The sequence below is a fragment of the Ursus americanus genome, chromosome 36 (assembly GCF_024610735.1).
Source record: "Ursus americanus isolate L20-20 chromosome 36, mUrsAme1.1.p, whole genome shotgun sequence".
NCBI lineage: Eukaryota > Metazoa > Chordata > Mammalia > Carnivora > Ursidae > Ursus > Ursus americanus.
The window spans coordinates 11516742-11541063 of record NC_142162.1 but is presented as its reverse complement, the minus strand read 5'-3'; the positions used below and the strand labels follow the sequence as shown (position 1 = coordinate 11541063).

The 24322-nt window shown below is 34.8% G+C and overlaps 1 protein-coding gene across 8 annotated transcripts in view; it reads left to right on the top strand.

Annotated features, from left to right (window-relative positions):
- The window catches only part of ZNF280D (zinc finger protein 280D), a 297062-nt gene that overhangs the window by 253812 nt on the left and 18928 nt on the right, over nt 1-24322 (top strand). For 7 of the 8 annotated variants that reach the window (XM_087859137.1, XM_087859136.1, XM_045789542.2 and 4 more), the window contains one exon: nt 17653-17698. In XM_087859137.1, coding sequence (XP_087715263.1) covers nt 17653-17698 — 46 coding nt within the window. Of the gene's footprint in view, nt 1-244; nt 4674-17652; nt 17699-24322 lie in introns of those variants that run through there. The other variant, XM_045789772.2, reaches the window with a different exon arrangement.

Genomic DNA, 24322 nt, shown 5'->3' with positions numbered 1-24322 from the left:
CAGTTGGCTCTCTCCAAAAATAACTTTTGTTGCTATGGTCATTTCTTACTTTGCTTAAAATAATTTGTGTTTTTCTCTGCTGTACTTGCTTTCAGAATAATACATTCCAAATGATATGGCTGTTTGTCTTTTTGTCTGTTTTGTCTGCTTTCTTAATTTCTTATAAGTCTTAAGTTTTTAGGCCAGATGATTGTCTTTTTCCTCATCCGTTGTCTGTCATTGTGCTATTTTTCTTATTTTTCAGATGCAGAGGCAGCCCAGAGATTTCAAAAAATGTCCAGGGTACACCTGGACAGTGTCCCCCTTCGATGGACACAACTGATGCCTGTTCTCTCTTTTCAAGGAATGTGAATAATTTGACTGTGGGACCTGCTCTAAGTTTTGGTCTCAAGAAATCAGATTTTGGGGAGACTCCCTTCCTTCATGGCTGGCCTCCCGTCAGGCTGATGATGATTTAGCCAGAGGTGGTTTCAAGGCCCACCAAACTGAGCACAACTTCCCACTGGGGGCTTTGGCTCTTGATCTTAAGCTTGTGGGTATCTTGTGGCCAAGAAAACCCCATCAGATCAGTGCTTCCACATTCAAGTTGAAGTGTAGTCATTTTGGCTGCTGCCTTTTAATCTTCATCTAGCATGAATTCAGTCCAAGGAATACAAAAACTCTCTGGTTGTTAGGAAACCGTGGTTATTTTCATGTCCTTGGAACAACAGGTCTCTAAAATTATATTCCAAATTGCAGTTATTTTTCTATCATTTAAAATATATTACCGAGTACTAACTTCCTAGTATTTTAAGAATACCAATTCTCAGATTTTTTAATTTAAAAAAATTTAATTTTGGTAACTTGGTTTTATGTTCTCCAAATTTACTGATGTCTATTTTATGATGTCTATTTTTATATTCTTTTCTTTAAAACTGTTGTTTAGTGTTTGCTTTGTTTTGTTAAGAACTCCAAGAGATTCTCTGGAATTCTCTACGGATTTCCTTATAGCTGCCTATTTATAGCTTTTTATTTTGGCTGTTGTTCAGATCATTTGACATTATTATATCCTCTGTCTTACTTTGGGATTATTATGATCAATATTATCTTAATAATTGTGGATTTTAAAGTATAAAGAATTGGCAAAACCTCTTCTCGCAGACCTTAAAACAAGTTTTAAAGTCACATATTTATACATCTAATATATAATATCCACTTAACCATTAATGTAGTCTCTTTGGGTAAAGGTAACATTAAAAATTATGGGGGCCAATAATGCAGTTGTTTATATTTTATATATATATATATGTATGTATGTATATATATATATATCCTCATACATATGTATATTTCAAGAATTTGACATTTGTTTATTTTAGTTACATTAAATATAGATCTACTAAACAGTTTTGATGCTATTAATTTCTCTTAATAAAAAATTGTATTGTTTAAGTGCCTCAGGAATTATTTACTAATAAAGAATTTATATGAAAGCTATAGATTTATCATATAAATAGGAGAATTGCTTTAATTGTTTTATGGAGGCCTTATTATTATTTGGCCTACAAACTGAAAGCTATATCTACTTAATGCATCTTACATTTTTTCCTCCAGGACAATTGAAAGGTCACTATACTATACTAATTTCTTGAATCTTAAAGACAAGCAAAACGCCTTTTATGATCTTACCTGCTGTGAGGACAGGCAGGCTCTGAAAGTATGACTCAATTATGTTTTTTACTCTAAAATCAGAACTTCTTTAATTTTACTTTGAAAGAAATTTAAAGCCAATTTAGATGACTGCATATTATGCGCTCCTTACAAATAATAATCAAAAAAAGTTGAATCCACTACTGTTAAATTTCCCAACTAATTAGTAATATAAATGAATGATTTTCCAAAGCTCCCAAAGTGGCTTGTTTCTTAGTAAGTGGACTTGGCGATATACTAGTCTTTCTTTCCTTATCTCTAGATATTTTGTCATTCACCCTCTTTCTACCCAATTTAAAAAAATATTTTGTAATGTTGCCGAGAAGCAACAACTTCTTTCCATTTATAACAGAAGTTTCTTTTTCATTTATAAATCCTTGTTCTACCTTGGTTAAGTTCAAAAATACGATAAGCTACATTCTTGATATCACACTGTAGGAGCACAGTTTTGTGTTCTTTCCTAGGACTCTATCTTATAGTATTATCAAGTTCATTTTCTTAAATTTTAAACTCTTAAAATTCTATCACATATAACTTCCTTTTTAAAAAGTTGGTATAAATAAAACACTTAAGTAAGTTGGTACAAAATTTGCTCATTATAGGCGGTTGGTTGAATTTTAATTTGGTGCTGATGAGTTTTAGTTTGGGTCTCATCCTTCCTTACTATCAAGTTTATTCACCTGATCAGAAATTGTCATTTCATGCATGTGTGTTTTTGGTTACCGCCAAATAAAATGTGAGGTTGGTTTAGTTTGAATCCATTGCCATTCTTTAAAAAAATGACTCCTAAATTATAGAGACTTAGGATTCTTGCCATATTTTTGTCACATTTTGGCCACCACCTTGCTGCTTGGGGCCTCATTTATTTATTCAGTGATTTCTCTAACATATACTTTGTGCCTAGCACCATTGTAGGTGCTAGAAAAATGGACTGAAATCTCTGCCCTCCTCGAGCTCATGTTTTACTTAGTGCTGAAAGACAGACAATAAAAAGACAATAAAAACATACAGTATGTTAGATTGTGGTCAATACTGTAGGGAAAATAAAGTAGGGAAGGGGGATAAGGAGTACAGGGTGGGAGTTGGGAGGCTTCCATTTACAACTTGGTGGTCAGAGAAGGCCTCACTGAGACATGGCATCTGAATAAAGACCCAAAGGAAAACTGCAAGGAGACTGGGTTGGCCACAAATGAATGAGCAAGAGAGAATGGTAGGAGATGGGGCCTGTGAGGTAATGTGGGCCACGTATGAAGAAGCCATTCACTAGAGGATTTTGAATGATGGAGTCTTGTATACCTCAGTGAAAACTACAATCAACAAAACACCTTAAATAGAGAAGAGTGCTTCTATCACTGTAGCCCCTGTCTTGAGAATAAACTACAGAAGAGCAAGGGCAAAATCAGGGAGATTAGTTGGGGGCATTGTAATAATCTGGTGGGAAATGGCAGGGGATTATGCGAGGCATCTAGCCATGTGGCTGATAAGAGGTTTGATTTTGGATATATTTTAAATTTGTTGATAGTTTGAATGTGAAATAAGAGAAAATGTTGAGGGTGACATCATAGTTATTAATCTAAGCAAATGGGAAGATGGCATTGATATTAATCGAGATGGGGAAGACTAGGAAGAATAAACTTGAAAGAATAAACTTTGGCTTGGGGCATGTTTTAGTTTGAGATGCCTGTTACACATCCAAATGGAGATGCCATAGTCATTCACTGTGTGAAGTTGGGGGAGTGTTCTAGGCTGTAAATATCACTGAACATTTTTAAATGTCATGGGAATGAATACAAGTAAAACCAGGGAAATGCGAATAAAATTGGTATATTATATCGCTGTCAATATCTTGGTTATGATTTTGTATGGTAATTTTGTAAGGTGTTATTGGGGGAAACTGGACTAAAGGTGCATGGAGTCTCTATATTATTTCTTACAACTACATGGGAATATATAAAATTGTCCCAAAACAAAATTTAAATTAAAGTCGTGGGACTGTAAGAGATTACCAAGGGACACAGTAGAGATAGAGAAAAGGTAAGGTCTACAGATTGAGCTCTGGAGAATCTGACAGTAGAGGATTAGGAAGATGAAAAGGTATTGGCAGAGGAAACTAAGCAGGAGTGGCCAATGATACAAAAGGAAAACCGGGGGAGTGGTGGTGTCCTTGGAGTCTTGGTTATCCTTTTTCTAAAATATGAGTGCAGACATGTTGTAGAGTTTTTGGGATTCTTTATTCAATATTGGTTATACCTACATGTAAAAATTTGTTCTTAGGAGGTCAGTACAGAATGCCACATATCCTTATCTCTGGTAGCAAAAACTTTTGATCTTACGAAAACTAAACGTCCACGTTATTCCTCAGCACCTTTAACTCCCTACATATACTCTTATAAAAGTAATTCTCTTATATTTTTACAAAAGAAAGTAACTAGGTTTTTGTTTCCCAAACTCTGAATTGTGGAACTAGTGTGTCCATAATTCATAAACTGTCTGGGGGGAAAAGTTTCCATGGTCAAATAAGTTTAGGAAATGCAAGTTAAAATTAAATAGATTCTTTAATATAGGATTTTTCCTGTTAGATGTGGCCTGTGAATATCAACAAGAATATTTATTTGACTTTGGAATTTTTTTCCTTCAATACTTATTAACTTTCTGACATTAATTTCCATACAAATAAGTATGTAGATTTGCTGATCTAGAGGAATCATTCTTTGGATTCTCTGAATTGGGAAATAAAAAGTAGTTGTGTAAGGTGTTAACTAAGATGGACTCCTAGACATGCATTCCTGTTTATGAATCTTTGTAAGGTAGTTTGTAACTGGATGCTAGCAATGTGCATATATTTTTAGAAATTACAGAAATAAAATGATATCCTCTATTATGTTTATAAAATCTAAGAAATACATGACAAGGACAGACCAGTTATTAGCTTATTCTGCCTCTGATTATAGCGCAAGTTTTTTGGGTTTTTCTTTTTTTTTTTTTGGAAGGGTATGGTTACTTTTCATGATTTCACACTAAGAAGTTTAAGATTAATCTCTCATATTTATTTGTAGCTTCTCTTTGTTACTCCTTATGCTTAGTTCATCAATATACCCACTTATTTGCTTTTCTTGAGACTATTACTTTTTCCAGCCTTTTATTATCTGTTAAGGAGTTTCTTACATTGTAAAGTTACCCTTCTTGGTTAGTGTCAGGAGGTCTTCCTTGCTACTAGGATTAGGAGTTTTCATACCCAGCTCTACATTAAACCCTCTCAGGCTGCTACAGGGACAGTGGTTGAACAGCACAGGCTCTACCGTTGATTGCTTAGTGTGGAGTTCCTACCCTGCTGTTTACTAGGGTGTGTGTGACTTTGGGTAGGTTACCAGACGTCTGTGCCTGTTCCTCATTTGTAAAACACAGATAAAAGCACTACTTGCTGGTAAAGTGTTGAGGGAATTAAATGAGTTAGTATTTGCATATAGTACTTAGAAAGTATTTGACCCATAGGAAGTGCTATACACAAGTGCCATACACATACGTAGTTATCATTGTTACTACTGTTACATTACTGCTCTTCACAATTTTATTCCTGCCTGTATTTTATGCTTCTTCATTAGAATAACGCCAGTTTTCAATCTGAGCTTCCCATACCATTTCACAGATCACTTCTGTTAACTTTCTTTTTCTAACTCAGTAACTTTGGAGTTACTGTTGAAGTTAAGTTCTGTTAACTTTCTATTTCTAACTCAGTAACTTTGGAGTTACTGTTGAAGTTAAGTTCTGTTAACTTTCTATTTCTAACTCAGTAACTTTGGAGTTACTGTTGAAGTTAAGTTCTGTTAACTTTCTATTTCTAACTCAGTAACTTTGGAGTTACTGTTGAAGCAAACATTAGTCATACCATTAGAGTTTTGGTATCTAAAGCTCACCAAACTTCTGCTGTTCGAGAATGTCTGTGAATGCTCCTAGGTTCATTTTAGTCATCACTGTATTTTTCCCCTTATTATACTGCCTTATACTAACTGACTACACTATGGTTCATCTCATATTTTCAGTCCACCTCTCTGATTTTGAGATCCTTCTGCAGCCTCACTGTAGTCATTTTGGTATTTGACTACCTGAAAGAGTTTACTCTCATCTGCAAACTTGGAGAAGCTACTGTGCATCTCCTTTTCTGTGTCATTTCTTGAAATATAGGAACCTACTGTTTTTAACCCTACACACTGAAAAATATCTGTGTCCATACCACCATGAAGTATGGTGTTGTGAAAGGAGTGCAGCTTTGAAAGAAGGCAGTCCTGGGTTTAATCCTCGTTGGGTGTCTAACCAGCTTGTTGAGCCTCGGCTTCCTCATCGGTGAAAGGTCTGTAATACGTCCTTGCAGGGTGGTTGTAAGAAATAGAGATTGGGTATGGAAACTAAATTGGTTAAATTATTAATTTAAATAATTGAAGTTTTTTAACTATTAGAATTATTTAGCACTGGCCTGATGAAAAGTACTTAATAAATGCATGTTGTTGCCATCGCTGCTCCAGCTACCGCTGCTGTCCCTACTAATGGCGCTTCCCGTTCCTGCTCCAGCCGTTACTGCTATTACTGCTGTTGGCATTGCAATTACTGCTACTACTGATGACAGAAGACGCTGGGAACTGCCTATCAGTGGCATCTTCTCATCGTTTTAGTGCAAGCCATCTGCACTGTAGGTGTTTGTAATTGTGGGGTATAGTTCCCAGGTCACGCAGTACATTGCTGTGGACTGCTGGGTCGATGGCTTTTCACTGCAGTGCTTCAGTCACATGCGTCTGGTGTGCCTCTCCAATGTCGAGTTGAGTATAGTTCTAGCTCTTCTGTTCTGGAGACTATGAAACAACACCCTTGTTGGAAACTAGTACAGAAGTCTCTCTGTTGAGGAGGAAAACATACCTTTTGAGCTTACAGAATCCCCTTTTTGAAGAAAACTTAAAATTATTACCAGGCATTCATTTCCTAGCTACTTAGTCAATATTAGCAGGCTTGTGGAAATGTGGAACTGTGCCAGTTAGCAGTAACAAAGTGGCTGTTCCTTTTGTAGACCTTTGAGGTGATTTAAAAATTTTCTTTTCTCAGATGTTAGATCATAATTCAATCATGGAATTGTACTTTTCTGTTTGTTTCACCCTTATTTCTATTTTCTTCCTCTATCTGGGGAAGATAGAGGGTATATTATCTATCTGGGTATTTAATTGTAACATAGAATAGAAGTAAAATTTTAGGTTTTGCAAGGTTAATTTTCTTTTCCTTTCTCTTTTTTAAAAAATTTATTTAAATTTTAGTTAACATACAGTACAATATTGGTTTCAGGAGTAGAACTGTGTGATTCATCACTTATGTACAACCCCCTGTGCTCATCTTTATGCCCTCTTTAATACCCATCATCCATCGAGCCCATCCCCCACCCGTCTCCCTCCATCAACCCTGAGTTTGTTCTCTGTCATTAAGAGTCACTTACGGCTTATTTCCCTGTCTCCTTTTTTTCTTTCCCCCCTTCCCACATGTTCATGTTTTCTTTCTTAAATTCCACATATGAGTGAGATCATATGGTATTTGTCTTTGACTGACTCATTCACTTGGCATAAGACACGCTAGCTCTGGCCACATCATTGCAAATGGCAAGATTGTATTCTTTTTGATGGCTGAGTAATATTCCATTGTATATATGTCCATCTTCTTTATCCATTCATCAGCTGATAGACATTTGGTCTCTCTCCATAGTCTGGCTATTATTGATAATGCTGTTATAAACATTGGGGTGCATGTACCCTTCGAATCTGTATTTTTGTATCCTTTGGGTAAATACCTATTACTGCAATTGCTAGGTCATAGGGTAGTTCTATTTTTAACTTTTTGAGGAACCTCCATACTGTTCTCCAGAGTGGCTGTACCAGCTTGCATTCCCACCAACAGGGTAAGATTGTTCCCTTTCTCTGCATCCTTGCCAACACCTGTCGTTTCTTGTGTTGTTAATTTTAGGCATTCTGACAGGTATGAGGTGATAGCTCATCTTGGTTTTGATTTGTATTTCCCTGATGATGAGTGATGGAAAAATGTCTGTTCATGCCTTCTGCCCGTTTCTCAACTGGATTATTTGTTTTTTTGGGTGTTGAGTTTGATAGGTTCCTTTTAGAATTTGGATACTAACCTTTTATCAGATATGTTATCTATAAATATCTTCTCCCATTTTGTAGGCTGTCTTTTAGTTTTGTTGTTTCCTTCACTGTGCAGAAGTTTTTTATTTTGGTGAAGTCCCAATAGTTCATTTTGCTTGCTTGCTGGCAGTGTGTCTAGTAAGAAGTTGCTACAGCCAGGGTCAAAGAGGTTGCTGTCTGTGTTCTCTAGAATTTTTATGGTTTCCTGTCTCACATGTAGGTCTTTCATCCATTTTGAATTTATTTTTGTGTGTGGTGTGACAAAGTGGTCCAGTTTCAGTCTTCTGCATGTTCCTGTCCAGTTTTCCCAACACCATTTGTTGAAGAAACTTTTTTTCCATTGGATATTCTTTTTTGCTTTGTTGAAGATGAATTGACCATATAGTTGTGGGTCCATTTCTGGGTTTTCTCTTCTGTTCCATTGATCTATGTGTCTGGTTTTGTGCCAGTACTGTACTGTCTTGATGACTACAGCTTTCTTTATAATGTAGCTTGAAATCTGGAATTGTGATGCCTCCAGCTTTGGTTTTCTTTTTCAAGATTAGTTTAGCTAGTCAGGGTCTTTTGTGGTCCCATACAAATTTTAGGATTGTTTGTTCTAGCTCTCTGAAAAATGCTATCAGTATTTTGATAGGAATTGCATTAAAAGTGTAGATTGCTTTGGGTATTATAGACATTTTAACAATGTTTGTTTTTCCAATCCATGAGCGTGGAATGTTTTTCTATTTCTTTATGTCCTCTTCAGTTTCTTTCATGAGTGTTTCATAGTTTTCTGAGTGTAGATCTTTTACCTCTTTAATAGGTTTATTCCTAGGTATCTTATTGTTTTTGGTGCAATTACAAATGGGATCGATTTCTTTTTCTGCTTCGTTATTGGTGTATAGAAATGCAACGTTTTTGTACAGTGATTTTATATCCTGCAACTTTGCAGAATTCATGTATTGAATCAAGTTCTAGCAATTTTTTGGTGGTCTTTCAGATTTTCTACATTGAGTATCATGTCGTCTGCAAACAGTAAAAGTTTGACTTCTTCCTTGCCAGTTTGGATGCCTTCTGTTTCTTTTTGTTGTCTGATTGTTGAGGCTGAGACTTACAGTACTATGTTGAATAGTAATGGTGAAAGTGGACACCCTTGTCTTGTTCCTGACTGTAAGGGAAAGGCTTTCAGTTTTTCCCCATTGAGGATGATATTAGCTGTGAGTCTTTCATATATGGCCTTTATGATGTTGAGGTATGTTCCATCTGTCCCTACACAAGGTTAATTTTCTTAACAGAAAGTTCAGGTTAGAAAGATATTTCCCTCTAACATATCTTGAAAGTATGAGTCCATAGTAAATCCATAAACTCTCAAACTTGGAAAACTGGGCTACTTACCCAGTTGTCTCATTGATTGAATCAAATGTCCTAAAAGACGCAATTTGAAGTGATTTTAAAAGTTGATCTAGTTCTCTCAGTTACCTTCAAGTTTGTTCTAAGCAGAGTACGATGGAAGGACACTGACTGAAGTTAAAATATCAGTTCAGGACTCCTCTCTCTCACTAACTTTATGTTCAGATTACTTCAGTTTCTTCGTTTGTGAAATGAAATTAAAAATAATCCTGGGACACCTGGGTGGCTGTCAGTTAAGCTCTGACTCTTGATTTCGGCTCGGGTGATGGTCTCAGGGCATGGAGCCTGCTTAAGCTTCCTTCTCTCCCTTGCCCCTTTCCCCTCCCCCACCTACTTGCATGTGCACACACGCACTCTCTCTCTAATAATAATCTTTACACTATTGTTTAGAAGATCTAAAATATGTCTTCCTCTCCCACTCCCCCTGCTTGTGTTCCCTCTCTCGCTGGCTGTCTCTATCTCTGTCAAATAAATAAAATCTTTTAAAAAGGGGGGGGGGGGGTGCCTGGGTGGCACAGCGGTTAAGCGTCTGCTTTCGGCTCAGGGCGTGATCCCAGCGTTATGGGATCGAGCCCCACATCAGGCTCCTCCACTATGAGCCTGCTTCTTCCTCTCCCACTCCCCCTGCTTGTGTTCCCTCTCTCGCTGGCTGTCTCTATCTCTATCGAATAAATAAATAAAATCTTTTAAAAAAAAAAGAATACTATTTCTCTTTAAAAATGTTTACTTCCATTGAATACTATGACCATTGAAGAATATATAAGAAGTCATTCTATTATTTCTCTGTGAAATTCTGAAATTATTTGAAGGAATTATTCATTCTGGACATAATCTAAGCTGGAGAATCTTAAGTATTCAAAATGGTCAGGGTCTTCATTTCATGTATTTGATTTAGGAGAAAAAAAGAAAACTGATCTCATCTATGAGATATGCAGAATTTATTTGGGGCTTGTTTCCTTCTCTAAACTTAAAAAAATTAATTTGAGTATAGTTGACACATAATGTTATATTAATTTCAGGTGTACAACATATGGTGATTCAACTTCCCTGTATTTTATGCTGTGCTCACCACAAGTGTAGCTACCATCTGTCACCAGACAACACTATTGCAATATCATTAGCTGTATACTCCATGCTGTGCCTTTTATTTGTATGACTTATGCCTTCCATAACTGGAAGCCTGGATCTCCCACTCCCCTTCACCCATTTTGTCTATCCCCCATCCCATTCCCCTCTGGCAACCATTAGTTTGTTCTCTGTATAGGTCTGATTCTACTTTTTGCTTGCTTGTTTATTCATTTGTTTTTTAGATTCCACATATGAGTGAAATACAGTATTTGTCTTTCTCTGACTTATTTCACTTAGCATAATACCCTTTAGGTCCTTCCATATTGTTACAAATGGCAAAATCTCATCCTTCTTCATGGCTGTGTAGTATTCTATACACACAACAGAATACTACACAGCCATAAAGAAGGATGAGATTTTGCCATTTGCGTGTGTGTATATATAACTTCATTATCCATTCTATATTAGTGAATACTTGGTTTGCTTCCATATCTTGGCTATTGTAAATTAAGCCCAATGAACATAGGGATATATATAGCTTTTCCAATAATGTTTTTCTTTTCTTTGGGTAAATAGCCAGTAGTGAAATTACTGGATTATGTGGTAATTCTATTTTTAATATTTTGAGAAACCTCCATACTGTTTTCCGCAGTGGCTGTACCAATATACATTCCCACCAGCAGTGTACAACGGTCCCTTTTTTTCTGCACATCAATACTTTTTCTGCACATCAATACTTATTCTTTCTTCTCTTTTTGATTTTAGCCATTATGACAGGTGTTAAGGTGGATATCTCATTGTGGTTTTGGTTTGCAGTGCCCTCATGATGAGTAATATTGAGCATCTTTTTATGTGACTGTTTGCCATCTGTATGTCTGCTTTGGAAAAATGTCTGTCTATTCAGGTCATCTGCCCATTTTTTAATTGGATTATTTTGTTTGTGTTGAGTTGTGTTATTTATATATTTTTAATATTAACCTTTTGCCAGATATATCATTTGTAAATATTTTCTCCCATTCAGTAGGTTGCCTTTTTGTCTTGATAGTTTCTGTCACTTCCATAAAAAGCTTTTTATTTTAATATAGTCCCAATTGTTTATTTTTACTTTTGTTACCCTTGCCAAAGGAGACCTATCCAGGAATATATTGCAACAGCCAATCTCAGAGAAATTACTGCCTGTTTTCTCTTAACGGTTTTATGTGGTTTGGGGTCTCACAGTTAGGTCTTTTTTTTTTTTTTTTAATTTCATAGGTAGAATTTAGTGATTCATCAGTTGCATCTAATACCCAGTGCTCATTACATCAAGTGCCCTCCTTAATGCCCATCACCCAGTTGTGCCTTCCCCCCACTAAGCACCCCCCATGAAACCCTCAGTTTGTTTCCTTGAATTCAGTATCTCTTATGGTTTGCCTCCCTCTCAATTTTCATCTTATTTTATTTTTCCCTCACAGTTAGGTCTTTAATCCATTTTGAATTTATTTTTCTGTATGGTGTAAGAAAGTGGTCCAGTTTCATTCTTTTGCATATAGCTGTCCAGTTTTCCCAGCACTATTTATTGAAGAGACTGTCTTTTCCAAACCATTGTATCTTCTTGTCTCCTCTGTTATAGATTAATTGACCTTATAAGCATGGGTTTATTTCTAGGCTGTCTTTGCTGATCCACTGATTTATGTGTCTGTTTTCGTGCCAGTACCATACCATTTTGGTTACTACACTTTGTAGTATATCGTGCCGTCTGGAGTTGTGATTACCTCCAGCTTTGTTCTTTTTTCTCAAGATAGCTTTGGCTCTTCAGGGTCTTTTGTGGTTCCCTTTTCTAAACTTTTGAAATGTAACTGGGATTGGAGATAATGGGAGATCATGTCCTTAGATTTCTCTCATCCTACCAGACATTAATATCTCAAACCAAATCTTGAGCAATTCTAAAATAGTTTTTCCTTTTCAAAGTAGATGCAACATATTTGCCCCTGGTATATAATTGCAAGACAGTAGGTAGAAGCTGCGTGTCAAAATATGGTGGTTTCTGGCAGTTTGGACTTGTGGCTTTGATACCTGTTAAGCAGAGAATGATAGGAGACCCAGTAAAATAGAAAGACAAATGAAACTTTAGTGTAGTCCTTCACTTAGGGCATACCTTACCAACTTCTGCCTGGGTTTCTAAGGTTACTACCATTTTTTCATCTTTGGTCCTGATAGTAATTGCTTGTATATTATATATTAAATATCCAGGGCTGATTCAACGTTGCCAACAAAATAACAAAATAGAGCCCTAGTCTGGCATCAAAATCTTCTGCCTCCACTAATGGTCTTTTTTCTGCTTCTCATTTTCACACATAAATATGTTGTTTCTCTTGATTCCTTGTCTCTAATTGGTTCTTCTATCTATCTGGAATGATTTTTTACTCTATCTTGCCTAACTTTAGACCATACCTAGGTGTTCAGAAATGGGAGATCATTTTATATGAGAGCAAATAGGGCTGGTCCTAACAGGAGTGGACCAGCAATCTAAATTAATGTCTAATGGATTGTGTTTGGGAGTTGGGGGGGGAGTATTGCAGGAAAATCTCAAAATATGGAAGATATTTAAGTGGTAATAGGCTTTAAGACCCTGTGTGGTACCCTCTCCAGTAAATTCTGGACAGTAAGGTTGACTCCCCACTCTACCCATGTCAATAATAATAACTAACATTTATTGAGCACATGCAGTGTGTCAGACCTTCTTCTAAGTGTTTTATATTTATTCATTCATTTATTCCTACAAACTAATGAGATACATGCTGTTATTGTCCCAATTTATGGATATTAAGTCAGCTGAGGTACAGATAAGTAATTGGCTCATGATCACATAGCTTTCAGGTAGAGAGCCTCAATTTAAATTATAGCAGTCTGTCTTCAGAGACCAAACTAATACATACTGTACTCTATTGCTTCTCTGGTTGTACTTTGGTTTTACAAATGTACTTCCTGCTTTGTTATGATTGGCTGAGGAACTAGGTGGGACGGAGCTTAAATGTGTTTTCACAGGACAGTAGGCAGCAACTGACACACGTGTAGCATTGGGACCAGAATCTAGCTTCCCAGTCTTAGAGCAAGAGGTCTATGATGTATGGGCAATAGGACATTTTCGGCAAACAATGGCATGGATTGGTCTATTAGTAAGATTAATTTGGCAGTGATACTCAGCATGTTTGAGAGTGGAAAGCATCCAGAGGCAGAGAGATCAGTTAAGCTTTTTCACTTTTCCTGGCATGATTAAAAGGGAGCCTGATTCACAGGAAAGGAATTGGCTGTGAAGCAATGCAGTGGAAATTTGAAGTAAAGCCATCATTTTTAATCCTGGTTCTGTTGCTTAATAGCTTAATTACTTTAGCATTTTTATGCCTCAGATTTTTCTCAGTTACAGGATGGGGGCAATCTCTTAGGACTCAAGTCTAATTCTAATATACTGTGATATTTCTGAATTGAATTGTCGATTGATGGAAATAAGTAATAATAAAAATGGAGGGGTAAAGCTCTGGATGATGACTCTGGGGTTACCTGTTCAGAAGTGATGGTTGTAATTTTTCCTTAAGGATGAGATAAATAAGACTGAGCCCGTCCGAGTGGTAAATATTTCTATTTGAATGTTCTTTGTCCAGTTGGTACTTACATTCTGTTGGCTTTACCTTGTTTATCATCTCCCTAAACCTTTGTCTTCTCCATTGACACTGCTTCTGCCTTACTTGAGATAGTCATTAACTGTTTCTTCTCTGGGCTTCCTGAGTGGAGCTTATCCTCTTCTACTACTCCCCTTTCTCTTTTAGATTCACATAGTCATACTTCCGTGTTAGCCGTAGAATAAAATTCTTAGCATAAACACCATATCTTGGCAATCAAGATCTTTCTTGAACTTGCCCTTGCTATCTCTTCAATTGCATTTTTGACTACTCTCCTTTGTTTCCTACATGACAGTCATATTAGACCACTCAAGTTCTTGTACCGTTGTTGTCTTGTTTCATAATTCTTATTTCTGCTCTGCCTTGGATCTCCTTCCCCTGCTTTGCTAACTCCTGCTTTTGCTGCAAAACCAGGTTTACTATAGTATCTTCACTGCTTTCTTGCGTCTTTCCCTTTTGTAGTGGCTCAGTCCTTTGTACAGCCATTCCATCATATAGATGTCTCTCTCTTTTTTTAAAACATTTTTCACAATTCCATAAGCATTTGCTTCAATATGTTTCCTTGATGACGAACTCCTCGATAGGCGGGATTGTGTCTTAATTTTGGACTAGAACTCTTAGCACGTACCTGATGTATGAGCAACCCAGTAAATACTTAGCTCAGTGACCCTGTCCACATATCACTTAACACCTCTCAGAACAAATGATCGGAAATTGTACACTAGATGTTTTACTATAATTTATTAGTCTGATGATTACTATCTTAAATTTAATCTTGAATGTCTAAGTGGAAGATCTTAAGAACCGATTGGCTTTCCTACTGGCTTTTACAACTTCTTTTCAGCTTTTTTAGTATGCTTGCAAATATTCTTAAATTGGAGATTGCATTTTAAAAATCAGCATTGAAATTTTGGGCTTTTAAATGTTATTAGAAGGAAAGAATATGGCTAAAATGAATCTGAACAATTTTCCCTTTATAGCTTTTCCCTTTACCCCATGGTATGTATATATATAAATGAAACCTCGAAAGAACATACTAATGTAATTGACCCAGAATATTTATTTTACACGTAGCCTTGGATTAGTTATGTGACCTGGAAAAAAAAAAAAAGCAAGAAGGGACATTTATTTTATTTTAAACTTTAGAGGGAAAGGATTGTCCTTTATCAAAAGATCTGTTTCAGCAGGTTCATACACAGAAGAAAAAAAATTTATTTGCAGTCTTGATCTGTAATCATGTTGAAATTGATCACCAGTCTTTCTGTTCTCTTTACACTGAAATTTTAGTGTTTGTTTTAAATGTTGTGCTACATTTTTCTATAAAAAATTATTGCAACATTCACAGGTGAAAAGTGTAATTATCTAATAGCAGGTCTTTAGCTCAGAACTTTGAGCTTAGCAAATTTCACTGTCTTCTACCAAGCAATTGAGTATCTCAAATGATGACTATTTCAGCAGGTATCTTTAATGAATAAGAATTACAGGTAAGAACACTTTTTTCTTTTCCAATAGTGTTAATGCTGTGTTAGTAGTTGTGTTAAAATTTATCTTTTTGTTTTAATTTGTTAACCTTCAAGTATGCTTTTGTATTTACAAAACTGTAGTGTACATTTTAGTGATGAATTGATAACTCAGTAAATTTTTGTCCTCAGTGAAATTTTATATAGGATACTTTTTGAAATTTTTTAATATTTATTTTCTTAAATATTTCCTGGTTCTTATAATTCTCTTCCATAAACACAATACAAGTGTGGTTAAAGCCCGAAAATAAGATTGGGATCTTAGTGCTAATTATTTCAGTAACTAATTTTGTTCTCATCTACCAGTTTCTTAGTAAGATGAAGAGTAATAAAAAACTCTGTCACTAACCTCTCTTGCAGAGATGGTAAGAGGACTTAGTTTCTCCAATTGAAATATCAGCAGTAATAGTAACACATGCCTAATAGCTTTCATTTTAATTGTTGCATAAAATCAGTCTATTAGAACAGCCGTATGTGAAAATGATTAGCATGGTAATGTTTCCTTTGTAAGAATGTAAGGTTGATCTTTGGTAATATTTTCAACAGTAAACTAAGAGGGAAATTCTTTTATAAAACATTCTTAAACTTGTTTGACCAGTTTGTTTAAACGAGCTTTTCAAACTGAGTTTAAAATTATTAACTGCCTAGAAATAAAAATCAGTTATAGTATACAAATTCATTTCAAAACTTCATTAATCCAATATCTACTTTTTGTTTCTTCACACTAATTTTTCATGTTTTCATACGACTTTATACATGTTATTCTTAAGACTGTCATTTTCCTGTATAAATCATTAAGACTAACATGAAATTTCATCTTTATGAATATTGTTGTTCACAATTAAACATTCAAAAGAATTACAAAATCCTTAACCTCCAAAATGATTGACATTTATGCATTTTGTCAATATTTCTGCAAGTTTTATTCATTTAAAATTGTTTAGTTAGTTGTTAATTATTGTAATATACTACCAATATAATAAAAGAACAAAAAATGACACACTCTATTTTAAATTGTTTGCAATTTTGTGTAATAACTAAAATATAGATAAGTAATTTTACACAAATTATTATTAATATCTAGTAAAGCATTAGCATTTATAGACCTGTTTTTTTTCAGTGTGCCCTCAGAATGGATAAAGGAAATTGCCAACTCCATATTTCATCGACTAACCATGAGAGTAGCTTTTAGGATAGTTGACATTTCTATCCTACTATACGTCTTCATTTTTGTACATGAAATTTAAGTCAATATAGTTGTTGCTTATGTTAAATATATTAATCTTTAAGTAGAGCTCTAAGCCTTCATAAAGAATGAATCACTTAACTATTAATGACATTTCAGACAGGTAGGCTTTTGATTTATATAGTTTAAAATTGAGTTTAATATATAATATCAACAAATAATATTTAGTTAACAGTTTCTTAAATCTTTTGGGAAAGCTAGCTTTTATATGAAATTATTTTAAAAGATTTTATAGATGGCATATGCCTTTCTTAATTTTGTAATAAGTTACAATGAGTTTTTCTGTTTAGAAACCAAGTTTTAAAAAAATTGTAGTTAATATTTGAGCTGTGCTTATGAAGGCTCTTAAGAGACTATATCCTTCAGATATAATATTTCTGTGATTTTGCTATCTTAATTGTAATAAATATTGAAATAGCATTATATTGAATTTCACAATAGATAAAATTTCTCTTCTTTCACTTTTTAAGCCCTATAATAGTAAATACTTACACTTATTATATATATTAAGCATATAACCTGCTTTTATTTTTTAAAGAGTAATTCTTTTTTTGAAACGGTTTTACTAATATATTATGTCTTTTATTTATAATTGTATTTAACATAGAGAAAATTTAAGTGCTCTTGTTTTTAGAAAAGAAGGAAATATTAATTTCTTTAGCACATTTATTGAATCTACTGTATTAATACTGTATTACTGAATTAATCTACTATATTAATTTCTTTAGCACATTTATTGAATCTACTGTTTATTTTCATGCATTTTATTTTTCCCTAATTTATAAAGGTCATTTACAAATCTACATTAGTTTAAATTTACATTTTAATTATTTTAAGCATGCAGAAAAGAACTGTTTCATGTTTTTCTGTTATAAATATAAAATAAAGTATTCAATACTTATTTTGTTTTCAAGATTAAAAAATGAAGCTCCCATCAAGGAACAACAACCTGTGTCCGAGGTAAATTTTGTTTTACTTGTACCTTAAAGGCTTATATATTTGACAGTATTACTGGTTTAATTTTTAAAACATTTCAGTTCATTGTGTATACATCAATAACAATTATTGGCATGTTATCAGGAAAAAACTTGGAATTTGTTTTTTTTGTCATTAGATATAAAAATATCTAACCCTAATAAGGAAAATTGTAAGGTGTTTTTGTTTTTACAAAAGCATCATATGTTTCACTTGCCTGTTATTCATCTAGTGAGTTAATGGAGATAAATTTATGATTTAAAAATCCTGAAATCAATAAAATGTCAAACAGTTGACACATTGGAAAATTAATCTTTCCAGATGACTTTATTTTCTGGGACTTTCAGAAAGATTTAACTAATACTTAAAATAGAAATATTTCGGGGGCACCGGGTGGCTCAACTGGTTAAGCATCTGACTCTTGGTTTCTGCTCAGGTCATGATCTCATGAGTCATGAGATTGAGCCCCTTGTAGAGCTCCTCGCTCAGCAGGGAGTCTGCTTGAGATTCTCTCCCTCTGCCCCTCCCCCTATTTGCACTCTCTCTCTCTAAAATAAATAAATCTTTTTTAAAAAATATTTTGAATATATATTAAATGTGTTTTAGCTGTCTTAAACAGGCACTCTGAATAAAATACTTCGGATTATCCTATAATGTTATTTACTGGGCAGTCTAATGGATGTATGTAGAAATAGTTTTGTTCAAGTACATGTTTTCTTGATGTAAGTTTTTTAATATTACAAAGTATTCCATATCTCTTTCTGAGTATACTGAAGTGAAGCAGGTTAAGCATTTATCTTTTGAACGGCATTTCCATTTTGAACAGTGAATAAGTGAAACCTAGGCAGAACTTAGCCATCTTCTTCCAAGCAACTTTCTCTTACACCACAGAAAGTTTTCTTTTGTTTGAAAGTTTTTTAACTACAAATAAGTTTAATAGATATGGGATTTTTGGGTTATATGATTGTTCTTTTTTAAAAGAGTTTATTTATTTCTTAGAGAGCAAGAGTGAGAGCACGAGCAGGGGGAAGGGGAGGGATAGAAGCAGAGGGGAAGAAGACTCCTCACTGAGCAGGGAGCCTGACACAGGACTTGATGCGGGGCTCAATCCCAGGACCCTGGGATCATGACCCCAGCCGAAGGCAGATACTTAACTGACTGAGCCACCAGGTGCCCCGGTTATATGATTATTCTTGCATGAGTTTTGATAGTTTGTGGTTTTTAATATTGAATTTATCTGTATAGACTTGTTTGTACTATTCCCTTAATCTTTAATGTCTTAGGGTCTGTAGTGATAATTCTCTCATTCATTCCTGATGTTTGTGGGTTCTTTTTTCCTATTGTCATATATTTTACTTTTATATAGGTTATAAAGACAGAATACAATATTACTGGCTTTGCTTTAGATAGTTATTTTTTAGAGCAGTTAAAAACTTTAAAAAATAATTTTATATTCAACTTTGTTTTTACCATGTCCAGTGCTCCTCATTTCTTTGTTAGCTCTCCATTTCTGTCTAGTATCACATTCCTTTTGCCTAAACAACTTCCTTTGATATATTTTATGTTGCAGATCTACTGGTAGTTAATTCTTCTATGCTTTTTTCATTTAAAAATACCTTTATTTTTCACTTTTGAAAGATATTTTTTGGTGGGTATAGAATTCTGGGTTGACAGTTTTATTTTCTTTCAGCAGTTTAAAGAAGTCATCTTATTGTCTCTCGGTTTGCATATTTTCTGACAAAATAACTTACTGTAATTTTGATCTTTGTTTCATCCATATATATATATACATACACATATACACATATGTATATATATATATATATATATATATGATGTGTCTAATTTTTTTTGTTGCCCTGAAGATTTTATCTTTAACTATAGTTCTCATCAGTTTGAGCAAGATGTATCTAAATCTGTTTTGTTCAAATGTTTACTTATATGTTTGTTTATTTATTTATTTATTTATTTATTTATTTATTTATTTGGGATATTTATCCTGATTGGTGTTCTCTGAGCTGTCCTGTACCTTCTACTTCTGGGATTCCAATTTCCTAAATACTATACCATTTGATGTTAGCCCCTGTTCTTAGATGCCCTGCTTTAGTCTCCACTCTACCCCACACACACTTCTTTTGTGTTTTATTTTGGGTAATTTCTATCTGTTGACCTATCTTCGGTTTTACTGATTCATTTTTTCATTTGTGTCACGTCTGCTGATGAGCCCATCAAAGATATTTTTTTTTGTCCCTGTCATTGTGATTGTATGTGGTTTTTTTTTTCTAGCATTTGCATTGATTCTCACAGTTTCTGATCCTCTGCTAAAATTGCCACTCTGGTCATGCATATTGTCCTCCTTTTTTCATCAAAGCATTTAATGTATTAATAATAGTAATTTAAAATTTTCTGTCTGATAGTTCCAGTAATGGGGTCATATCTGAGTCTGATTCACCTGATTATTTTGTCTCCTGACAGTCCATTTTCCCCTTTGCTTTTTTGTATTATATAATGTTTGGTTGAAAGCAAGAAATTACATGTAGGACTGAGATAAATAGTATTTATATCTGAAAATGGGCATACCGTTTCTTATGTTGGGTCATTACTATGGGATTTGGTTTCACCTACTAGTGAGTTGATCTGAGTTTTGGTGTTCTTGTTGTTATGGTTACCCTCAACGCACTACCAGGTTCAATTCCTGTAGTATTTCTTTGTGCTGAGGGTGGGAGTTATGTTGCTGGAGGATTTTTCCCTCAGTGTTCTTGTTTCATACTCAGCTTTATCTCTCCCTGTGAGACTGAGCCTTAGAGGGTGTGTCTTTTTCTCTATATATATACTCTCTATATATATACTGTTGTTGCTTATTATTTGGTGTTTGCTATCCTGGAGGTAGGTGGTGGGGAGTGGGTGATGTTTTCTGTTCTGGTTTAGCCTCACTCTTAAGCTGGCTCTGTGTTTTGGGTCTTGAGAGTAGGATTCTTTTCTTCCATCCCCTAGTCACAGTTAGTCCCTGTGCCCTAAGGACAACAGGGTTTGCCTCTCTTCTTTCCAAATATGTAAAGGCACAAACATTAAGAAAATTTATGAATCCATAATTTCATCACATCATCTACTGATTGTTTTCTGATACGTTCATACTTGACAAGAATAAATTATCAAACTCTTACTTTCCTTTCATTGCCCTGTTTCATCTGTGTCAAATGAAGCTACCTTTCATACAAAAACCAAATTTCTTAAGTTTTTGTTAAAAGAAAAAACCTTACACTAAAAATTGAACAAGCCACAAGCAGAGTTAAAGAAAGCCATATTGAATGGAAGACCACATAGAACAATCATGGTCCAGGTGTTTCTGATGTGGATAGTTCTTTGAATAGATGCAGGTATTTATTTTAGGTACACCTCTGATAGGATGGATAGCTTGAGTTAGTCTTCAAGATTTTGTTCAGATGCATTGTATTAGAATCAGTGTTATCATGCCCAGATAATATTTTCCTGGTATCACTCTTTTTCATTTCTATAGTTTTACATTTTCTCTTTTGAAAACTAATTCCTTTCAAATACTAGATTATAGTTGAAATCCATATGATTTAGTGGCTTCTAACATAGCTTCTGTTCTGCTACTGCGTGTATTCTATACACCACAACAATCTATTGCTATTGTTCCCTAACTAAATATATACCATGAATCTTCCCCTCCGATTTCAGGGTTAGTGGAATTTCATTATAACATAGGTAGGGACTGAGAGAGAGGAGTCAGGTACGGATGCCTTTCTTTCTTTCTTTCTTTCTTTCTTTCTTTCTTTCTTTCTTTCTTTCTTTCTTTTTTTTCTTAAGTGTTAATTTAAATTCCAGTTAGTTAATATACAGTGTAATATTAGTTTCAGGTGTACAAGATAGTGATTTAACACATCCAAGTAACACCTGGTACTCATCACAGCAAGTGCACTTCTAATCCCCATCACCTACTTTACCCATCCCTCCACCCACATCCACTCTGGTAACCATCAGTTTGTTCTCTCTCATTAAGAATCTGTTTCTTGGTTTGCTTCCCTCTCTCTTTCTCCCCGCTTTGGTCATTTCTTTTTTGACTAAACTCTACATATGAGTGAAATCATATGGTATTTGTCTTTCTCAGACTGACTTATTTTGCTTAGCATAATACTCTCTAGCTCCATCCATGTTGTTGTAAATGGCAAGATTTCATTCCCCCATATATATATAAAACAGATCTTCTTTATCCATTCATCAGTCAGTGACACTGGCTGTTTCCATTACTTGGCTACTATAGATAATGCTGCTATAAACATCAGGGTACATGTATCCCTTTGAATTAATGTCTTGTATTCTTTGGGTAGATACCAAGTAGGGCAGTTGCTGGATCGTAGGGTAATTCTATTTTTAACCTAACAAGGAACCTCCATACTGTTCTCCAGAGTGGCTGCACCAGTTTGCATTCCCACCGACAGTGCAAGAGGATTCCCCTTTCTCCATATCCTTGCCTTGGCTGTTGTTTCTTGTGTTGTTGATTTTAGCCATTTAGGCATACATAATATCTCATTGTAGTTTTGATTTGTATTTGCCTGATGATGAGTGATGTTGAGTATCTTCATGTTTCTGCTGGCCATCTGTGTGTCTTCTCTGAAAAAAGTCTATTCATGTCTTCTGCCCCTTTCTGAATTGGATTACTCATTTTTTGAGTATTGAGTTTTATAAGTGTTTTATGTATTTTGGATATAACGCTTTATCAGATAGTCATTTGCAAATATCTTCTTCCATTCTATAGGTTGCCTTTTAGTTTTGTTGATTGTTTCCTTTGCTGTGCAGAAGCGTTTTATTTTGATGAGGTCCCAATAGTTTATTTTTGTTTTTGTTTCCCTTGCCTCAGGAGACATCTCTAGAAAGAAGTTGCTACGGCCAATGTCAAAGGGTTGCTGCCTGTGTTCTCCTCTAGGATTTTAATGGTTTCCTATCTCACATTTAGGTCTTTCATCCATTTTGAATTTATTTTTGTGTATAATGTAAGGTGGTCCAGTTTCATTTTTCTGCATCTTGCTGTCCAGCTTTCCCAACACCGTTTATTGAAGAGACTGTCTTTTTTCCAGTGGATATTCTTTCCTTCTTTGTTGGAGATGAATTGACCATATAGTTGTGGGGTTCATTTCTCGGTTTTCTATTCTAGTCTATAAGTCTGTTTTTGTGCCAGTACCATACTGTTTTGATAATTACAGCTTTGTAATATAACTTGAAGTCCAGAATTGTGATGCCTCCAGCTTTGCTTCTTTTTTTCAAGATAGCTTTGGCTGTTCGGGGTCTTTTGTGGTTGCATACAAATTCTGGGATTGTTTGTTCTAGCTCTGAAAAATGCTATCAGTATTTTGATAGGGATTGCATTAAAAGCGTGCATTAAAGTGCATTAAAATACTGAAAAATGCTATCAGTATTTTGATAGGGATTGCATTAAAAGTGTAGATTGCTTTGGGTAGTATAGACATTTTAAAAATATTTGTTCTTCTAATCCATGAGCATGGCATGTCTTTCCATTTCTTTGTGTCATCTTCAATTTTTTTCATTGGTGTTTTATAGTTTTCAGAGACAGGTTTTTTTACCTCTTTGGTTAGATTTATCCCTTGGTATGTTACCATTTTTGGTGCAGTTGTAAGTAGGATTGATTAGTTTTTTTGTCATTGTTTCTGGAAACTTTCTCTGATCCTTTGTTGCCTTTGTCACTTTGGTCTTTGCTTTCTGCCCAAACAGTCCCATTTAGTATGTTTTTCAGGGCTGGATTAGTGGTCACGATCTCCTTTAGTTTTTGTTTGTCTTGGGGTCTCTTTATTTCTCTTTCTATTTTAAATGATAGCTTTGATGGACAGAGTGTTCTTGGCTGCAGATTTTTTGCATTCAGCATTTCGAGTATATCATGTCACTCCCTTCTGTCTTGCCAAGTTTCTGTTGAGAAATCTCCAGCTAGCCTTGTGGGTCTTCCCTTGTAAGTTAAGGACTTTTGTCTTGCTGCTTTTAAGATTTTTTTCTTTATCACCATGTTTTTGCAAATTTAATTACTATATGTCTTGGTGTTGGCCTGCTTTTCTTTATTTTGATGGGAGTTCTCTGTGCTTCCTGGACGTGGATGTGTTTTCTTTCCCAGATTTGGGAAGTTTTCAGCTATTATTTCCTCAAATAAATTTTCTGCCCCCTTTTTTTTCTCTCCTTCTTTTGGGACTCCTATAATGCTAATATTATTATGTTTGATGGAATCGTTGAGTTCCCTGAGTCTATTCTCATGTCCCATAATTCTTCTTTCTCTCTTTTGTTCAGCTTCATTATTTTCCAGTATTTTGTCTTCTTTGTCGCTAATTCATTCCTCTGCTTCTTCTAGCCTGCTGTTCCTTGCATCAAGCCTGTTTCCAATCTCATTTATTTTATTCTTCATCTCCAATTGATTCTTTTTTTAACTCTTTTATCTGTGTGGTAAGGGTCTCCCTGATGTCTTCTATTCTTTTGTCAAGCCCAGTGAGTATCCTAATGATTGTTGCTTTAAATCCTCCATCAGGCATGCTACTTATATCTGTTTTACTTAGATCTTTGGCCGTGGCCGTATCTTGTTCTTTGATT